This window comes from Abrus precatorius, unplaced genomic scaffold (assembly GCF_003935025.1).
Source record: "Abrus precatorius isolate BTA unplaced genomic scaffold, Abrus_2018 Scaffold9, whole genome shotgun sequence".
Classification (NCBI taxonomy): Eukaryota; Viridiplantae; Streptophyta; class Magnoliopsida; order Fabales; family Fabaceae; genus Abrus; species Abrus precatorius.
In genome coordinates this window covers 29027271-29044299 of record NW_020874439.1, presented here as the reverse complement: position 1 = coordinate 29044299, position 17029 = coordinate 29027271, and the positions used below count along the sequence as shown (strand labels likewise).

At 27.3% G+C, this 17029-nt stretch overlaps 1 protein-coding gene across 1 annotated transcript; it reads right to left on the bottom strand.

The window, feature by feature from the left end:
* Window positions 1-5868: 5868 nt before the first annotated feature.
* LOC113851583 (phospholipase A1-Ibeta2, chloroplastic) lies at window positions 5869-7564 on the bottom strand. The gene has a single exon (XM_027482099.1). It carries the CDS (start codon window positions 7482-7484, stop codon window positions 5892-5894), a length of 1593 nt encoding a protein of 530 aa, XP_027337900.1. The 5' UTR covers window positions 7485-7564; the 3' UTR covers window positions 5869-5891.
* Between the last annotated feature and the right edge of the window lie 9465 nt (window positions 7565-17029).

Below are 17029 nucleotides of genomic sequence, written 5' to 3'. Positions count from 1 at the left end.
AGGAAGATATTCTCAATTTAGAAAATGAATTCCTTGTCTATGGCTAGCAGAATCACCCTTGCTCAATCTTATTTAATGAGTATTCCTAATTATTTTATGCATGCTATCACTATTCCTAAAACTGTTTGTAAAGAAATTGATAGAATCTGTAAAAAATTTATTTAGGGTTCATTAAATGGGAGGAAATACCACTTAATTAATTGGAGGACTATTTGCAAACCTAAGAGTGAAGGGGGCTTGAGTTTTAGAGACATTAATATACTCAATAAAGCTTTCATAATGAAACTGTGTTGGAGACTTGTAGCTTATCCTAGTGATCTTTAGTCCCAGGTTATGTGTAACAAATATAGCTTTGTCTTAGGCAAATCCCCTAGAGTTCCCAATAGCCTGCATGCTTTGCCTTTATGAAAAGGTATGGTAGTCGTTTGGGACTATTTTTCACTTGGACTTGGCTGGGTTTTAGGTAATGGCATGACTGTAAAATTTTGGCAGGATAGCTAGATCCCCGGGTTTTCTAAGCTTTCTAGCTGTTCTTGTTTTCCTATTCTTGAGAATGAGTTGGATGATCCAGTGACTCTTTATTCTCTACAGGGTAGCTGGGATTGGGTGAAATATAAAGAATTTCTCCCTAGATTCATTTGTGATTCAATTACTCTTATTGAGCTGCATGTTTTATCTAATAATAAGGACCAAGTTTTTTGGAAGCTTAATAATAATGGGTTATTCTCAATTAAATCAGCCTATGATCTAGTCTCTAAAGATAATATGAGTGTTAATAGTAGTAATAATAAGGTTTTTGAGCTTATTTAGGACTGGAAAGGGCCCTTCTAGTTTATTTGTTTTCCTTTAGAAAGTTGCTCATGGTAGACTTTTAACTAATGAAGAAAGATTTAATCGTAAAATGATTAGCTCTCCTTTGTGTGCTAGATGTAATGCTGCCCCAGAATTTTTGATTCATGTTTTAAGGGATTGCTAGTGGGCGTCTCAGATTTGGCTCAAACTCCTTCCTCTTAATAAATGGTTTTCATTTTTTAGCATGGGGCTGACTAATTGGTTTCTTTTAAATTTGACTTCTCAAAATTTTGCCTTGTATCCTTTTTAGAAATCTATGTTTGCTATTGTTACTTGTAATCTTTGGAAGAATAGGAATTGTGTTATATTTCAAAATTTTCCTTTAAACAATGATTGTTTGCTGAATAAGATTGTGTTTGAGATTGAGTATCTGCTATCTTATGGTAGGAATTCTGGTGTTGTTCATGGTTGTAGGCTGCAGCCTCAGGGTCAAATTAGATGGCAACCCCTCCTGAGAAGCAGTTCAAACCTAATAGTGATGGTTCTGTCTTTCAATATTTAGGAAAAGCTAGTTGTAGAGGCCTTATTTAGAATCACAAAGGCGATTTCATAACTAGTTTTACAAGTTTCTTCATTTTTGCAATCCCCTTTAGGCTAAACTCTGGGATCTTGTTTGAGGCCTTAAGCTGACTATTTCAAATCATATTCATGTTCTCTGAATTGATTGTGATTGTAAGGATGTCCTTCTTTTAATTATTGATGTTCAGAATAGTGATCATCTTTTGTACTTTGTTATTAAGGAAATTAGAGACCTTCTTAGAAATTTCTGTTTTATTAGATTTAACCATATTTTTAGAGAAGTTAATCATGTGCTGATTGGATAGCTAAATTAGGAGATGAAATTAGGTTGTCTTTTTATTATTTTAACAAAGTTTCCACTTCTCTAGAGTCTTTTTTAAGATTGGATGCTCTTCAAGTCTCTTGGCATAGAATTTTAGTCTAGTTGTGTTATGTTTTTTGGGCTTTGTAAGCCCTGTCTAATAGAAGAAAAAAAATAATGATATTTATAATAATCATTTTGAAGTCATATTTATTTACTATATTTTTTTAATTAATTGACGTTGTAAAAACTAATCACCATAATAATAATGTCTTGAATTTAAACTCATAAAATACGGAATGGATCAGATTAGTTGACTATAAGTATAACAATACGCAAAACACGTTTATTACATGTTTGGGAACAATTGTTTAGAAAAACTATTTTTTTTTCAAAAATTTTATCAAATAATTAGTAGAAAAAGGTAATTAATTTTTAAAATAAATAAATGTTAAGTGAGAATTGTTTCCAGAAAGATTAATAAAAAGAATTTTATTATTATTTTTAAAAATTAAACAAAAAAAATTCATTTCTCTTAAACAAAAAAAAAAAAATCAAACACCCGCAAACAATTAATTTGAACTTTAGTGGTTGTTCTTATGTGAGTTCCGAAGTCCCGTTTTGATAGCGTATTGGCATTGGTTTTTCTTTTTATTGGATGACACACCACTTCCTTTCTGTCTTCTTTTTCTCTTGCTGACTCAAAAGGTCAAAATTTGTGTGGAGTGTCAGAATTTGAATTTAACCATTATTAATCTCTAAGTAATTAAACTAATTCGCACATGTTTTAGCTTGCCAAGTGACCCTATTTTTTTTACATTATTTCATTACAAATAATGTGACTTCATTTTTTTTATCACCAGTATTTAGACTATAAGTTTGTTTGCTTTCCAATATATTTTAAAAGCTTAACCTCAGAACTTTTGATTAAGGCAGAACAATCTTCATTAACTAATCTTGTAATCTAATAGTTGATGTGGCTTTACTTAAATACTTATCCTTTTTTAAACCTAAACAAAGAAAAACATGAAAACCGTGTGTTGTGTAGCAGTTGTCCTCTACTCTCACTCTTTTGGGTTTTTCACAAAATTTTGGGTCGTGACAAATTTTGAGATAAGAAAGCATAATTTCAAGAAAGAAATTATCTTTTAAGAAAAAATATTATAAAAATTTCCCCCAATAAAATAATTGTTTTTTAAATAGTTAAACAAAACGTGCAGCATCCTTTCTTTTAATTTTGAAATGTTGTGATTGTGGTGAGAAAAGAAAGAAAGAAAGAATAAAAGTATGTGCAGCATGTGTAGCAGAGAAAAAAAGCAGTGTGTTGAAAGCCACGTGCTAGAGTGATCACATATCGGGTACATTGGATGTAATTAATTTTAAAATAGATCCTCTCTATTTTTTTATAGGAAATGGACAAAATATTAGTTAATTAAATTTCAAAACAGTGATACTTTTAAAATAAAGTTTATATTATAAAATAATTTTATTGATTAGATGAAAAAATAAGCAAATAAATTGAGAGAAGAAAATGAAAATCATTCCTGGGGTTATCGACAATGCTTTTGAAATGTTGTCATTTAATTATTAATTGTAATCAATAAAGTTAAATTTGGGGAGTAAACAAATATGATAGTGGAACAGCAATGATTTTTCTCCCTCCATCATTTCTATTTCTTAGTGTTGGCAACAATACCCACGAATATAAGAATATTAAGCTCTGGAATATTTTGAGATTTCAATTGTTGAAGATGAAATTTATTTGGATTAGCATAATGTTCTAATGGTCAGATAAGTTAAGTTGAGTAAGGATCGAAATTGGATCCTGTAGCTTTTATAAAATTATAAAAAAAAATTGTCTAAATCACAATTATTTTTTACAAGTTATCATGATTTTAAGGTACAACTAAGCTATATGTTACTTGCATAGAAAAGCTTTTCATGCAATGCTTAATGCTGATAAGGAGTATATATTGCCTTGCGTGGTGAAGGAAATGACACCATCTACCATTTTATATCAGGTATCAATTTTTTTATAGAAAAACTTATATTAATCTATTTAAGATGAATTATTTACTTTACGAGGTGATTTAGATAACCCATATTTATTTTGTACGTAAAACACAAAGCTTATTGAATAGCTTGTAACCTACATAGGATTTAAGCTATAAGCCAGTTAATAGTTTCTTAACTTTGAATCATACCTGGTCCATTATTGGCCAACTTGCATTTATAGCATAGCTTGTAATTGGATAACTCAAGCGGGTTGGAGTGAGTTAAAGAAATGGGTTGGCATAACTTGAATAATATCTCACTTAAAATACTCTTTAAACTGATTAATACTGTAATAACGGTAGATATTGATGATTTTTTTTTGTTATGTCTATAACCTAAATACTTCTTTATTAGATTGTGATTAATCTACTACTAAGTTTATACCAATTTAAGCAAATGTTAAAGTAAATTTAGAATGGTAGTAGCTACTTTTGCTTAAGCAATAACAATTCCACTTAAGTGAATATTAAAATTGTTGAGTAAAAATTAGACAAAAAAATACTATATTTTAAACCTTGTTGCGCATTTAAATGAAATACTTTTTATTTAAGCGAACTCTAATTTGCTTAACCAAATTATAAATTTTTTAAGTAAAAATTAAACAAAAAATATTATATTTTAGATATTCTTATTTACTTAGATGACTTTTAAATAGCTTAAACGAGCTTGATTTTGCTTTAATTAATAGAAAATAATTTAAATTAATATTATACAGATAGTACCATATCTTAAATATTTTTATTTGCTTAAGCTAGATTGATTCCACTTAAATGAAAGAAAAATAACTTAAAACAAATTTTGGTCTGCTTAAATTTTGGTAAGCTTAAATGAATATTGAATAAATTAAGAAAAATAATAATAATAAAAATAGTCTTCTAATACAAAATATAAGAACTGGGCATTTAGTTTTCACCCAAACTAAAGAAAATATGAATCCAGTAGCAGAGTTAAAGTGATGTAAAAATAGTACGTGTGAAGCTTAGCCGTGCATCGAATTAATTAGAAAAAATATTAAATACAAAGTAAAACAAATTAATCTCCTATTTTTTATTAGAATAAAGAAGAAATAGGAACAAACAAACATTTTATTTTCAATTAAAAAAATGTGTTAAATGTTTTTATAATAGTTTATAACAAAATGTAAATAGATAAACGACTAAATTTTGCAATTTAAAAAAAGAAATGTAAGTCCTAACAGTTTTTTTTTTTTAATTAACACAACGGAATGTTTTCTTTTCCTCATTTTTTATCTTTTAAAAATTTGATGAGATAAAAGAGGAATAACTGAGTTTCACAGATATTTTAATATATCAATTTATTAATAAAAGTATAAATTTCTAGAATAGGAAATATCAAATATTAGAAAATTAAATAATTAGAAAAAATGTTAACTTATTCTTTTAGAGAACTATTAAGAAATTAAAATTATTTTTATATAAATATATTATTACTGAATTTTCATAATTAATATATCTCTAATGTGTATTTTGATAAAAAAAAATATTATTAAATTTTAAAATAACTTTAGACTATTCGTCAATAAAAATAAAAATAAAAATATTCAAAAAATAATGTGTAAATAAATATAATTTATTAGATCGAGTACTTGTTTGTGTCATTACCTGTAATAATTCTGTTATTTGAATATTTAAAAATTAATATATGTCAAATGTAATATTATATTTAATGGTGTTTATTTTATTTTTGAATATATATATTGATATACTCATTCGTAAAAAGATTCTAAAAAAAAGGAAAAAAGACATTAAAAAAATGTGTTGTACACGAAACATTTTCGTAATCATGATGATCTTAGCGCTGAATTCCAGTGTCGTCAACAGTTTAAACACGGTAGGTGTTTCGTGGCTCTCGGCGCCCAATAGATAAATTATGAAATTTGTTCTTCGGGGTTTGGTGCACTTTTTCTTTTCAAACTATTCAGATTATGACTGACATTCTGTGTCCCTACTTACTTACCTCTGTTTCGATATCATCCTTTTACAAGATCTATCTGTCATAACTCTTAGAATTCATATTCATGAACATCCCCCTTAGATTTAGAATATATGCACAGTGCAGCATGTTAAATTGACGATAAATATAAACAAGAGAGACATGCGTAACGCATGGTGTATAAAACGTTTTTTGTATTCACATTGATGGTTTATGATGGACTAGGCAAACAACCAGAGAGAGAAAAGGAGCCTTGTCTTTCAAGGTTGACACTCAAGGCTTTAGCCTTGCTAGTATACAATTTTTTGACATTAGCACTTTGATCTTGCATTAATCGAGCCAAGCTTCTCTTAGCATTGGCTCTAAAAGGGCAATTAGAAGCCAAGAACCCATCCACCAAGTGCAGATAAGCCTCCAAGTCATGACAACATGCCATGTCCGCATCAGGCTTCAGATACGGTGACATCTTCGTATCCAAACGGAGCTCCGTTCCAGTGTGGGAGTACTCATCCAACATGTCAAGTACACCCCCAACCTTGGAGTTTCTTAGCTTTCGCTCAAGCTCTTCGCTCACAAACATTCCCGGAACTCTGGTGATAACATCTTGAGAATTAACTATTCTTAGGACTTTAACATTTTGGGCCGTAATTTTGTCCCCAAAGGCCTTGTTGCCAACCCTCGGCCCACCAAAGGAAAAAACAGCCACGGGGGGCACCTCTGGGCTACAACTGCTGACGTCATCAGCGACCAACAGAGCCAGTGCCGCGCCCAAGCTGTGCCCGGTTATCGTAATGCTCAGGGTTTCCCCTTTATACACTTCCATTAGCCGCTTCACCTCTTCAATCACCGACTCAGCCATGCTCGGCACGTGAGTTCCACGTGTCCTGTACAGGCTCATGAACCCGCACTCCACTTTGGCCTTTCCTTCGCCCTCTTCATTAGTCCCTTCTGGCATGTCTATTAACTGGGCCCGCATATTCTCAGCCCATTCAAGACACGTGGCGGTTCCTCGGAGAGAGATAACAATATCTCTCCTTCCCAAACGCGCAATCTCCCTCCGGTCATCGCAAACGGCCACGTATCCGATCCAACTAGAACGTTGGGTCATCCAGCCGAGATCCGGAGCCACGTCGTCCACCCATTTCGGTAACCCGATTGATGACGTCGCATAGAGGCTTTTCGTGACCCTATAAGATCTATCTGGTAACACCATGTGACGTGGAAGTGGGGGTTCTTCCGCTGACATTTCGGGGTTAGAGTGAAAGGAATGATACGCGGCTTGGACGAATTCGCCGTACCGAACAACCTCTCGCCGGAGATTCTCGTCCAGAGGATCAAGCATGCCTTTCCAATCGTTGATTCCGTGGTATTCTCTCCACCGGCTTCCCAGAGCGTTTCGCGGCGAATACTCCGCCGTCTTCGAAAGCAACCGCTGGAGGCGGTTGAGGTGGCGCGGCGACATTTCCTCCGTGGCTTTCATATCCGGCCACAGCCTCGCAAGATTGAGACCTTCCAGAATGTTTTTTGCTTTCTTCTCCGTCGTTTTGGGGTTGTCGTTTGGAATGGGTAGTTGTTGTTGGGGTTGTTGAGGGGGTGATTCCTTCTGGAGGAGTTTGTCAAGGTTGGAGAGGTGCAAGCGCGTGGAGTCGGTGGAGGTGAGGGGTTTGAGACACTGAGAAGAGGTTGAGGAGGGGACTGGGTTGGTTGAAGGGTTTAACGGAGAAGCTCGACATCTGAAGCTGGCGCGTCTTGTCTGGAACATGTGAAGATTGTGTGCTGGGATGGTGGAGCTGATCTGCATCATGGTTAATAAGGATGAAGGTTGTTCGATGAAGAGATGATAAGAAGACAGCGTCAATTCCTCGATGCCCAAGAAACTGCTGCAACTCTAAACCAAGTAACATCGGAGGGAACAAAGGAATGTATTTAAAGGAAGGGTGTTTCGTTATTGCCATCCGTTTTGCTTGTGTATTACGGAAAGAGCCATCGTCATCGTCTACGTGGCGATATAGTAAATAAAAGGTGGAGAAAATATTATGTTATCACACACTTTCTCTCTAGGTGCACTTTATCATTATTTTGTTTCAGAAAGAAAGAAAGTTATGGGCAATATAAAATTTTAAAGTGAAAATAAAAAATAATAATAATTGGGTAATGAAATTTTAAATTCTAGCTTAATTATACTTTCATTCACGTGATTTTATTTTTTAGTTTGGTTTTTATATTTTTTAATTACTTAAGTGAAATTTTTTAAATTAAAATTTTGGTCTACAATTAATAATATATATTATTTATTATTTTTATCTAAATATTGTGCATATATATATATATTAAGAATTTATATAAATTAATAACATACTATATTTTCATTAATTATTGAACAAAATTTTAAAGTGAAAATTTTAATTTAAATAATTAAAATAATGAGAACTAAATATGATTAATTAAAATTTTAAAAATTAATTACAAATGAATTTAAGTTTTTATTTTTTATTTTTTCACCTAAATTTGAGTTTGGTATGACTTCTAGTTCGATTTTCAGTGATCATTAAACAAACCGTTTTTTTTTTCTTCATTAGTTGTATGTTATAATAAAATGCTGTTCAACAAAATAACATTATACAGTTTTTTCTGGCCCTGTAAGTTAATTTTTGAATTTCTATTAGCAAAACTGAGTTAAGAAGATTTATTTAAGAAGACGAGATTCTTCAATTTTTTTACTCTCAAAACTCACATTTTATTTTTTTTTAAGTAAAATAAATTCTTTATATTTTAATAGAATGATAGTTAAATTAATTTTCAAAATTAATAAACATTTTACGAAAATAGAAAGCTAACATAACAAAATATTTGGTTGAAGCAAATAAATTATTTTCATAAAAGCTCAAGTTTGAATGTACCCGAAGACATAAATTATAAAAGAATCGTAGATAAAGGTTTTTATATTATTGTTTAATAATGAATTGATACATTGTTAAAACTATAAATGTATGATATTTACGATGATAAAGACGATAATAATTCGCCAATGTATAGTTAAATAATTTTATTGTGCGCGATACATCAAGGTAAAATCTTATTAATTTAAGAAAGAAAGCTAAATCTTATTCATAGAACTATTATGGAATCAACTTCTCAATTAAACTGTGAAATTATATGATACAGATATTCAGTTTTAAAAATTTTAAAAATTCTCTACTAATCCTTAATTTATAAAAAGTATATATTTTTATTTATTTATTTTTACTTATCATTTTATACTTAAAAAATATTAATAAAAATAAAATTTTATAAAGTAAGAAAGTAATGTGGTGATTTTAAATTTTTAAAATTAAAATATCATATTATATAATGTTATAATTTAATTTAAAAATGAACTCAATGTGGCGATGGTTTAGTAACATGATGTAATTAAATTGAATCCGTTTCGACATGAAGCCAATGGTCATGTTCCACAAACGACTGCGACGAATGCAAAACGGTGTCACTCGGTTTTAGCCTGAATTGACTGATTTATCCTTTGGGAAATACGATGTCAAAAGTATTAAGTTGGAAATATGCGGTTGGGTTTGACTTTTCGTATCACGCCAACTACTTCTACTGTTGTGAATTTTGTTCGTTGTCAACTTAGCGTACGGATCTTTTGTTCCTTTCGGATAAAACTAAGATTAAAATTTGATACTATGATATAGATAGTTGTTGAGATCACCCTACCGAATTTTCCCCATCGGAATGTGTTCATGCGTGTTTCCAATTTTCGTATCCTTTATGGTTGTTAAACATACAAATTAATAGTTTAAACATCATAGTTGATATATTTTACTGTCTAATAATTAATATAATTAGAACATGAAGATGGTTGTTGATCTCGAATACGTGTTTATACATATTTGTGTGTGTGTGAAATCTTGAATTTCTTTTGAAGTCAAAACAGGTTCGTTCCTCTCAACGACATGGTCATCTTAATTATTCTATTCAGTTAAAATTAGGTGATTTTTCTTCCAAATAATACGTGCATTTTTTTCCAAATGATCTCGTATATATATACATCTTTGATGCATAGCATATTGTAGTAACATGTATAAGTTGATTATTTCAAGAGTTCATGGCCTAAAAGTTTGATCGGAGAATCTTTGTTTAGAGTTTGAACTTTGAATATAAAATAAATAGAGCAGTTAAAGTCAAATTGCACGAAAGGCAATTCCGGGAAAAGAATTTGTAGTTAGCTAGTACGTTCATCTTCGTTATACAGGTAGTGTGTGTAATCGCTGAACTCATTGAGGCTCGATTATTACACAATTTCTGACGTAGTATTACTCGCATTCTAAGCTGTAGTCAAGTAATCATTCAAAACCTAGCTAGTTATTCAAAAGTTTTAACGAGTCTGTCCCGTCTTTAAAAATAAACCCTTTTATAAATTATCCTTATATATATATACACAATAAGTAGAATCTATTCACACTGAATATTTATATCACTTAATTAATTTTTTATATTAGCTATTGTTGCATTTTATATTTTTATTTTGATCATTTATATCTTTTATATATAGTCTTATCTCGCTTCTCATTCTAGTCATTTAACAATGAACAAGGTATGAAGGAAATATTTCCATTTTTAACATACATAAGAAAGGGATCGCTGCTTTTCAGTTTGTTAATAACATAAATTTATCCAATGGCCTAATGTAACGTGTACATGAACAAGGCTTTGACCTAAATGCCGCCGGTTGCAGTTGAATTCTAGTCAGATATTGGATATTGTTTTCTTATCTTTTCCCATTCCTTTTTTCGGTTTACTTTGATTATGTTTCGCTTTAATTCCCGTCAAAAGTGTGTTTATATATCATTTAATCCTATATAAATAATTCAAATTACCGTGATTATTATAAATTTTAATAAATAATATAGAATTATATAATTTTAATATTAATTTTTAAAATTAATTATTCCACATTTAAATGATTTATCATATATATTACGTACTTTGAATTTTAAACATTTTTTAATAATGATTAATTTTAAACACTCAGAGATAAATATTTTTTTATTTTAAAAAACATTATCACGATTTTAATATTTTTAAATTTGAACTATTGCTAATAAAAATTTATCACTTATAAATATTTAAATTAAATTTTCAGAACTAATATTCAGAAATTTATTTAAATGATTATTTAAATTTAAATATTAAAAATTGTAAAATAAAATTAATGATTTAATACAAGTAATAATTTCTTAAAGATGTTATAATTATTTTATTTTATTTTCTATAAAACATTTAATTTAATCTCTATATTGAATAAAAAAACATAATTTTAGTCCTAAAAGCTGTGTATTGTTAATAGATAGTGAGAAATTTTAAGGGACCAGCCTTGGATATGGCCTTATCTATGATTGCTTGTCTCCCAATATAAACAAAAGAAATACTAAATTATTGTGTGGTTTCCACTAGCGAGGTGCTGATTATAACTCCCACTATCTGACTTGAATTAATTTAAATTATTCGTGCAACGGGAATGCTCAAAACCAGAGACATTTAACACTTTAATTCGATGGGTTTCCCTCTCCCATCACATACATCTTTAATAATGTCGCATTTGAAACAATTTTTCTATTTCATTTAAGAAAATGTTATCCTAGCAAACATAGAGTCTAATCAACGAGTGGTGTTATACAAACATTAATTAAAAAATAATAACTAAAATGCTTTTATTAAAAAATAACAGTAAAATTATATTATAAACTTAATAAAATTTATTTGGTAGTATTTTTATTAAAAATATTTAAAATTGTAATTAGTACTTTAAAATATTTAATATTTTTAATTAATAAAATATTATTCAATAAAAATATAAATAGAAATGTAATATTTTTATTGATTAAAAAAATAGTAAAACGATTTCAATTTTCTACATCTTTATAAATGCAACAGCCCTAACAGCCATTATTTCCACCCACTTTTCTTTTCCCTTTTCACGTTACCCCACCGTGAAAATTAACTTTGGGAGAGTTGATAGTGCCACACTACGTATAGTACCACACATGAAACATTATATGTAAATGTAATAACTCTACAAAGTGCGATTCTTAGTAGTCAACCACCAATTAACTAATACTTGCAATGCCCTAAGTGCATCTGTTTCTGAAACCTTGCCAAAATCATTTTTCTATTGAAAGGTATAAATTAGCATTGTGTGTGCATGTGGAAGAAGCATGGTGAATTGGCATTAGGTATTAAATTTGATAAACGACACTTAATAAGTCCAAATTAATATAATTATTTTTTGACTTATTATGTTATGTTAGTGTATAATATGTTATTTAAAATAAAAAAACTATTATTAAATTATATGTTTAAAATTAATATATAATTATTAATAAATACAATTAATATAATTCAATGAATAAATTAAAAATATATATATCAAGTATCATTAAGTGCAGCCAATTTTAGTAAGATAATATTTTTAATTATATTTATTTTAAAATGATAATTTTTAATCGTTAAATATTCTTATTGGACAAAATACTCAAAATATGAAAGTATGATGGTAATAGAATTTTATTGAACTTGAAAATTCTTTTCCCGACTTGAAATTTTCTTGATCTGAAAATTTTCGATGAAGGTATCATTTTTAGTTTTATTTTTTGATTTGAAAATGCTCTTAGACAGATGTTTGTTGAGCACGAGCATTCCCTTTGCTCTTTGAATTCAAGCCTAGCGAGTCACGAGCCGCGCGTGCAAATTCTGATCACTTATTATTATTATTATTATTATTATTATTATTATTATTATTATGATATTTATAACATTTAACTTTAATATTTTGACTTCAAAACTTCACATGATATTTAATTTTTTTATAATTATTTTTTTATTTATTAGATAAAATACTATGTTTTTTTGTAGTTATTATAAAATTATATTTGAAAATTTTCTAATTGACATCAGATGATAAAATAATTTAAATTATATTTTAATAACTAAGTTATAGAAAATTTAGATATCCAACGTTTAAAGAAATGAAGATTAAAATTGTTATTATTTATTATTAAGTACTGTGTATATAACACTGTTACATTTAATAATTTATTATTCGAGCTAATAAACTTTAACATCACCTCTCTCGTATTGTTATATACACAACACAATTGTTTCAGAAAAGGATACGATTAATTAAATAAATTGCCCCAATCTCCTTTTTTATTATTATTATTTAATTTTACAATTCCTTATATTTATGCCACAATATGCTTTTGCCTAAAAAGCGGTTGAATCAATCAACATGAACCTTTTCTCAAATTATAAAAATAAAACCACGTATCAGTGAACTAAAAATCGACATAATCTTACAGCCTGTTTTTATTAACTGATAATTCTGAGTTTTTTTTTTTCCTATATGCGGTTATCAGACAAAAAATTTCTCCAAATAGGATGAATGTGAAACAAATGTTGTGTCTAGGATGAAATAAAAAATTGTTGTAAAATTTTTAGTCTACACAATATATAATATTAGCTTACATATAATGACACTAAATCAATTTAATATAAATTAAAGGTGTTAGCAAAGAAATTATCGATACTGATTTAAATTTTTGCTACGAGATAAATGTATCAGTTGTAGTAGTCAAACACTTATGTGTCTATTAGACACTTACAATTTGTCATTACTTTGATACTGACACTTGCCTAGTGTATTATGCCATAACTTGCAGATTTATTCTAATGATAAATCATATTACACTTTTTTATCTACTAATTTTTATCCAATTTAAAATATATATATATATATATAGATCGACGTATGTATATTGGTTGCAAAAAAATTTAAAAGAAGCTGAAGAGTAGGAAAAGTTGAAGGTTAGAATTTTATTAATTTATTGTTTAATTTTTTAACTTTTACAATTAAGTTTGAAATAATAATATTAATATTATTATTAATTTATGAAATTAAAATATTTATGGTACTATGTTAATTTATTTAATGTAAATACAATATTAAAAATGTAAATATAAATCTCTTTTAATTTAATATTCTCGTAATATTTTCTATTAGTATTTGTTAAAGTAATTAATTTCTTTTTGTAATATTTTTGTGTATTTTTTAATTTGATATGCAGATGACTAAAATTATGGTTATTTTATATTTGAATGGAAGAGTGTACGAAAGAAATGAGGGTATAGTATTTGAAGGAAATAAGAAGATGATTAAAATAAAATGTGAAATTACTTTTGATATGCTGAAAAAAAACATACAAAATTGAAATTGTGCAGCAGTAATGTAATTTTTAGACTAATTTTATAAATTTTAGTTGATGCAAGGAGTTAAAACTACACAATTTTATATGTATGTGATGATGAAAATATTGACTGCATGATAAATGCATGTCAATAACGACATTAAAGAAATGTAGTTGAATTATATATGAATATTGCGATTGGTAAAACTTCTCATATTATTGCATAATTATTAGGTTTAAAATTATCACTCCCAACTATTAATGTTAAGTGACAATGAAAAAAAGTATGCAACTAAAGAGGTAATGTATAATATTTATTTAAATAATATTATGTTTCAAATTTACTAATTTATTAATAAATATGTGCTGCTACAGTTACAGATGAATAAGATAACTAAGATGATGACTATGAAGATGAAGGAGAAATTCCTTTAGACAATTCTTATGATATTGATTTAGATTTGGATTGTAATTTTGATTCAATGATCAATATTTCAAACATTGAAAGAAATAATGATATGCAAAGACAATTAACAGGTATAATTTTATATAATACATAAATTGTTAAAAAAAAATTTAACTAACATTAATTGAGTTTAATACAGATTCGTTAACATTTTTTTAGAATATAATTTTATACTACACTGTTATTAATTGATAATATCTTGATCAAAAATTAAATTTTTTTAGTTGCATTCATCACAATCATAAATACAAGGAGATGCACTATATGTTGGACAATTTTTTGACTCTAAATCATATAAATAACTATAATTTTTTTAAAAGATTCAAATATTTAAATTACTAATTATCTAATTTATTTGATTTCAGTATTTTATATTTTAAATTAACATTTTCAATTTTATTTAAAATTTAATAGATTTATGTTTTTTTCACTTAATTCCTTATTCTTTTACTCTAAATTTTTTTCAAAATAATCAAATTTATAATTAAGTGATTAGTAACTATATTTTTATCTTTTAAAATTTTAAATTATTTACTATTTCTTAATTATGTGATAAAATATTTTTTAAAATTATTTTTACAAATTTAACAATTGCAGTTTTTTTAATAATATAATTTATTAATTAATATATTTATTTTTTATTATTTTAATTTTATTTTGTTATAAATATTTATTTATTTTAGTAACCTACTAACAATCACATATAATTCTAATTGATATATTTATCTAATTTAATTATTTTATATTTCTCATTTAATTTATATTTATATATGTTTAAACTTTAGTTATTTTAACATAATAATATTTATATATATAAATAATATCAACATTTTTTTTACTTTTAAATACAGTTTTCTACATAAAAATTAAATATATTAAATATTTTAATTATATATTTGATAATTTTGATTTAAAAATATAATTTTCTATTTTCCTATTATTCTATTTTTCTATATCTTTATTTTTCTATTTTCATATTTTTCTATTTTTCACATGCAAAAAATTAAAAAAAATAATATAATTTAAATTTTTACTAACCTTTGGTATTCAAATGCTGGATCAAACAACCCCTTCACTCTTACTCAAAGTTAATGGTTCCTATAAAAAAAAATTTTAGTAACAAAAAAAAGAGCATTATTTTTTTAAAAATATATTAATATTTATATTTAATATAAAAGAAAATAACTTCTTCTTACTTTACAAATTTTTAAAATAGCAAAATCCTATAAAATGATATCTTCTTCCAGTACTATGCATATTTTTTTCTACCACCTTCTATTATTTTCTCAATGAAGAAGATGAAGTGGAGAAGAAGCAGGAAAAAGAGGGAGCACACAAATTTTTTTTTTTGAAAATATGCCACGTGAATCAATCAACAATGTGTTAGTCCTAAACATGCTGACATTCATGTCGGCCTAATCAGTGTTGACACCAAAGTCGGATCTAAATCGTCTAACACATTAGAAAATTTTCACGTGTTTAAATTGCAGTCCTAGATCAATTTTTTTAAAATTTTCTTGTTAGTGGCACAATACGTGTCCTTTTTTAGCTGGTGTTGATAAGAAGTTTGAAGATATTTTTAATAAAAAAAATTATTTTGTATCAACATTACATCTTTCAACACTTTTTTCACGCAACATTATTTGTTTTAGACAATAAATTTATTTTAAAAATATTTTATTTAAAAAAATTGTTTCTCTGTTTATCCAATATAGGAAAAAAAGCCTAATTCAGATAATAAATAATTAAAAAAATTTAAGTTTATCGCTAAACCTCCATTGATAAGTGTATAAATAAAAGTGTGCTATAAAAAATACGCAAAAAGAATTACAAATATAAATGTAACAAAAAATTACAATTAATAACATTAAATTAAAATAAATATAAAATCACGTTCTTTCAAATCTAGTTTTACGGCCCATTTGGTAAATAATCAAAATCGAGTTTCACGATTTCGATGTAAGTATACCGAAGGTTCACCAAAGTAGATAAAGACACTTAAACTAATTTAAAATAGTTAATTCAGTTCAAATATGATAAAATATTATAAAAATCGAATTAAATTAAATCAGTTCATTTTAATTAATTCTGATCCTTTTCTTCCGCAGCACGACTGCGAAGTGCAGTGGGAATTGCTGGTTCCAAATACGACGGATTCAGTTCAGTCAAACATACTATGTAAAGTGTGAACATAATTTATACCACTCATTTATTTCTCTTAGTATTAAATGAACTCGGTAATATTATATATAATATACTTTATTATTATTTTTATATATTTAAATATATAAATATCTTTAAAACATCGCATACTAATAGTAAGAAGGTTTTTTCGGAAAATTTTACTAAACAGAAAGAAAATTAAATATTATAAAATAATTAACCACCAATCAAATTTAAGAATCATATTAACTTTAAATTGAACCACCGACAGAAGGAAACTGGGGGGTTCGCGGGTACTGTCCCTAGTCATGTTCACAAATCGTTTACTAATTCGTCATGAGGCGTCCCATCTTATTAATCTGTCTGACTGTTTCTAGTCCAAAACAATTTTGATGAATTTAAAATAAGTGTATTTTAAGAATAAGTTTAGGAGTTTAATTTATATTTAAAATATTTGTGATTCATCCTAATATTTAT

What these genes read in the sequence shown, in the direction of transcription:
- LOC113851583 (XM_027482099.1), bottom strand. Translation starts at nt 7,484, where the DNA reads ATGATGCAGATCAGCTCCACCATCCCAGCACACAATCTTCACATGTTC.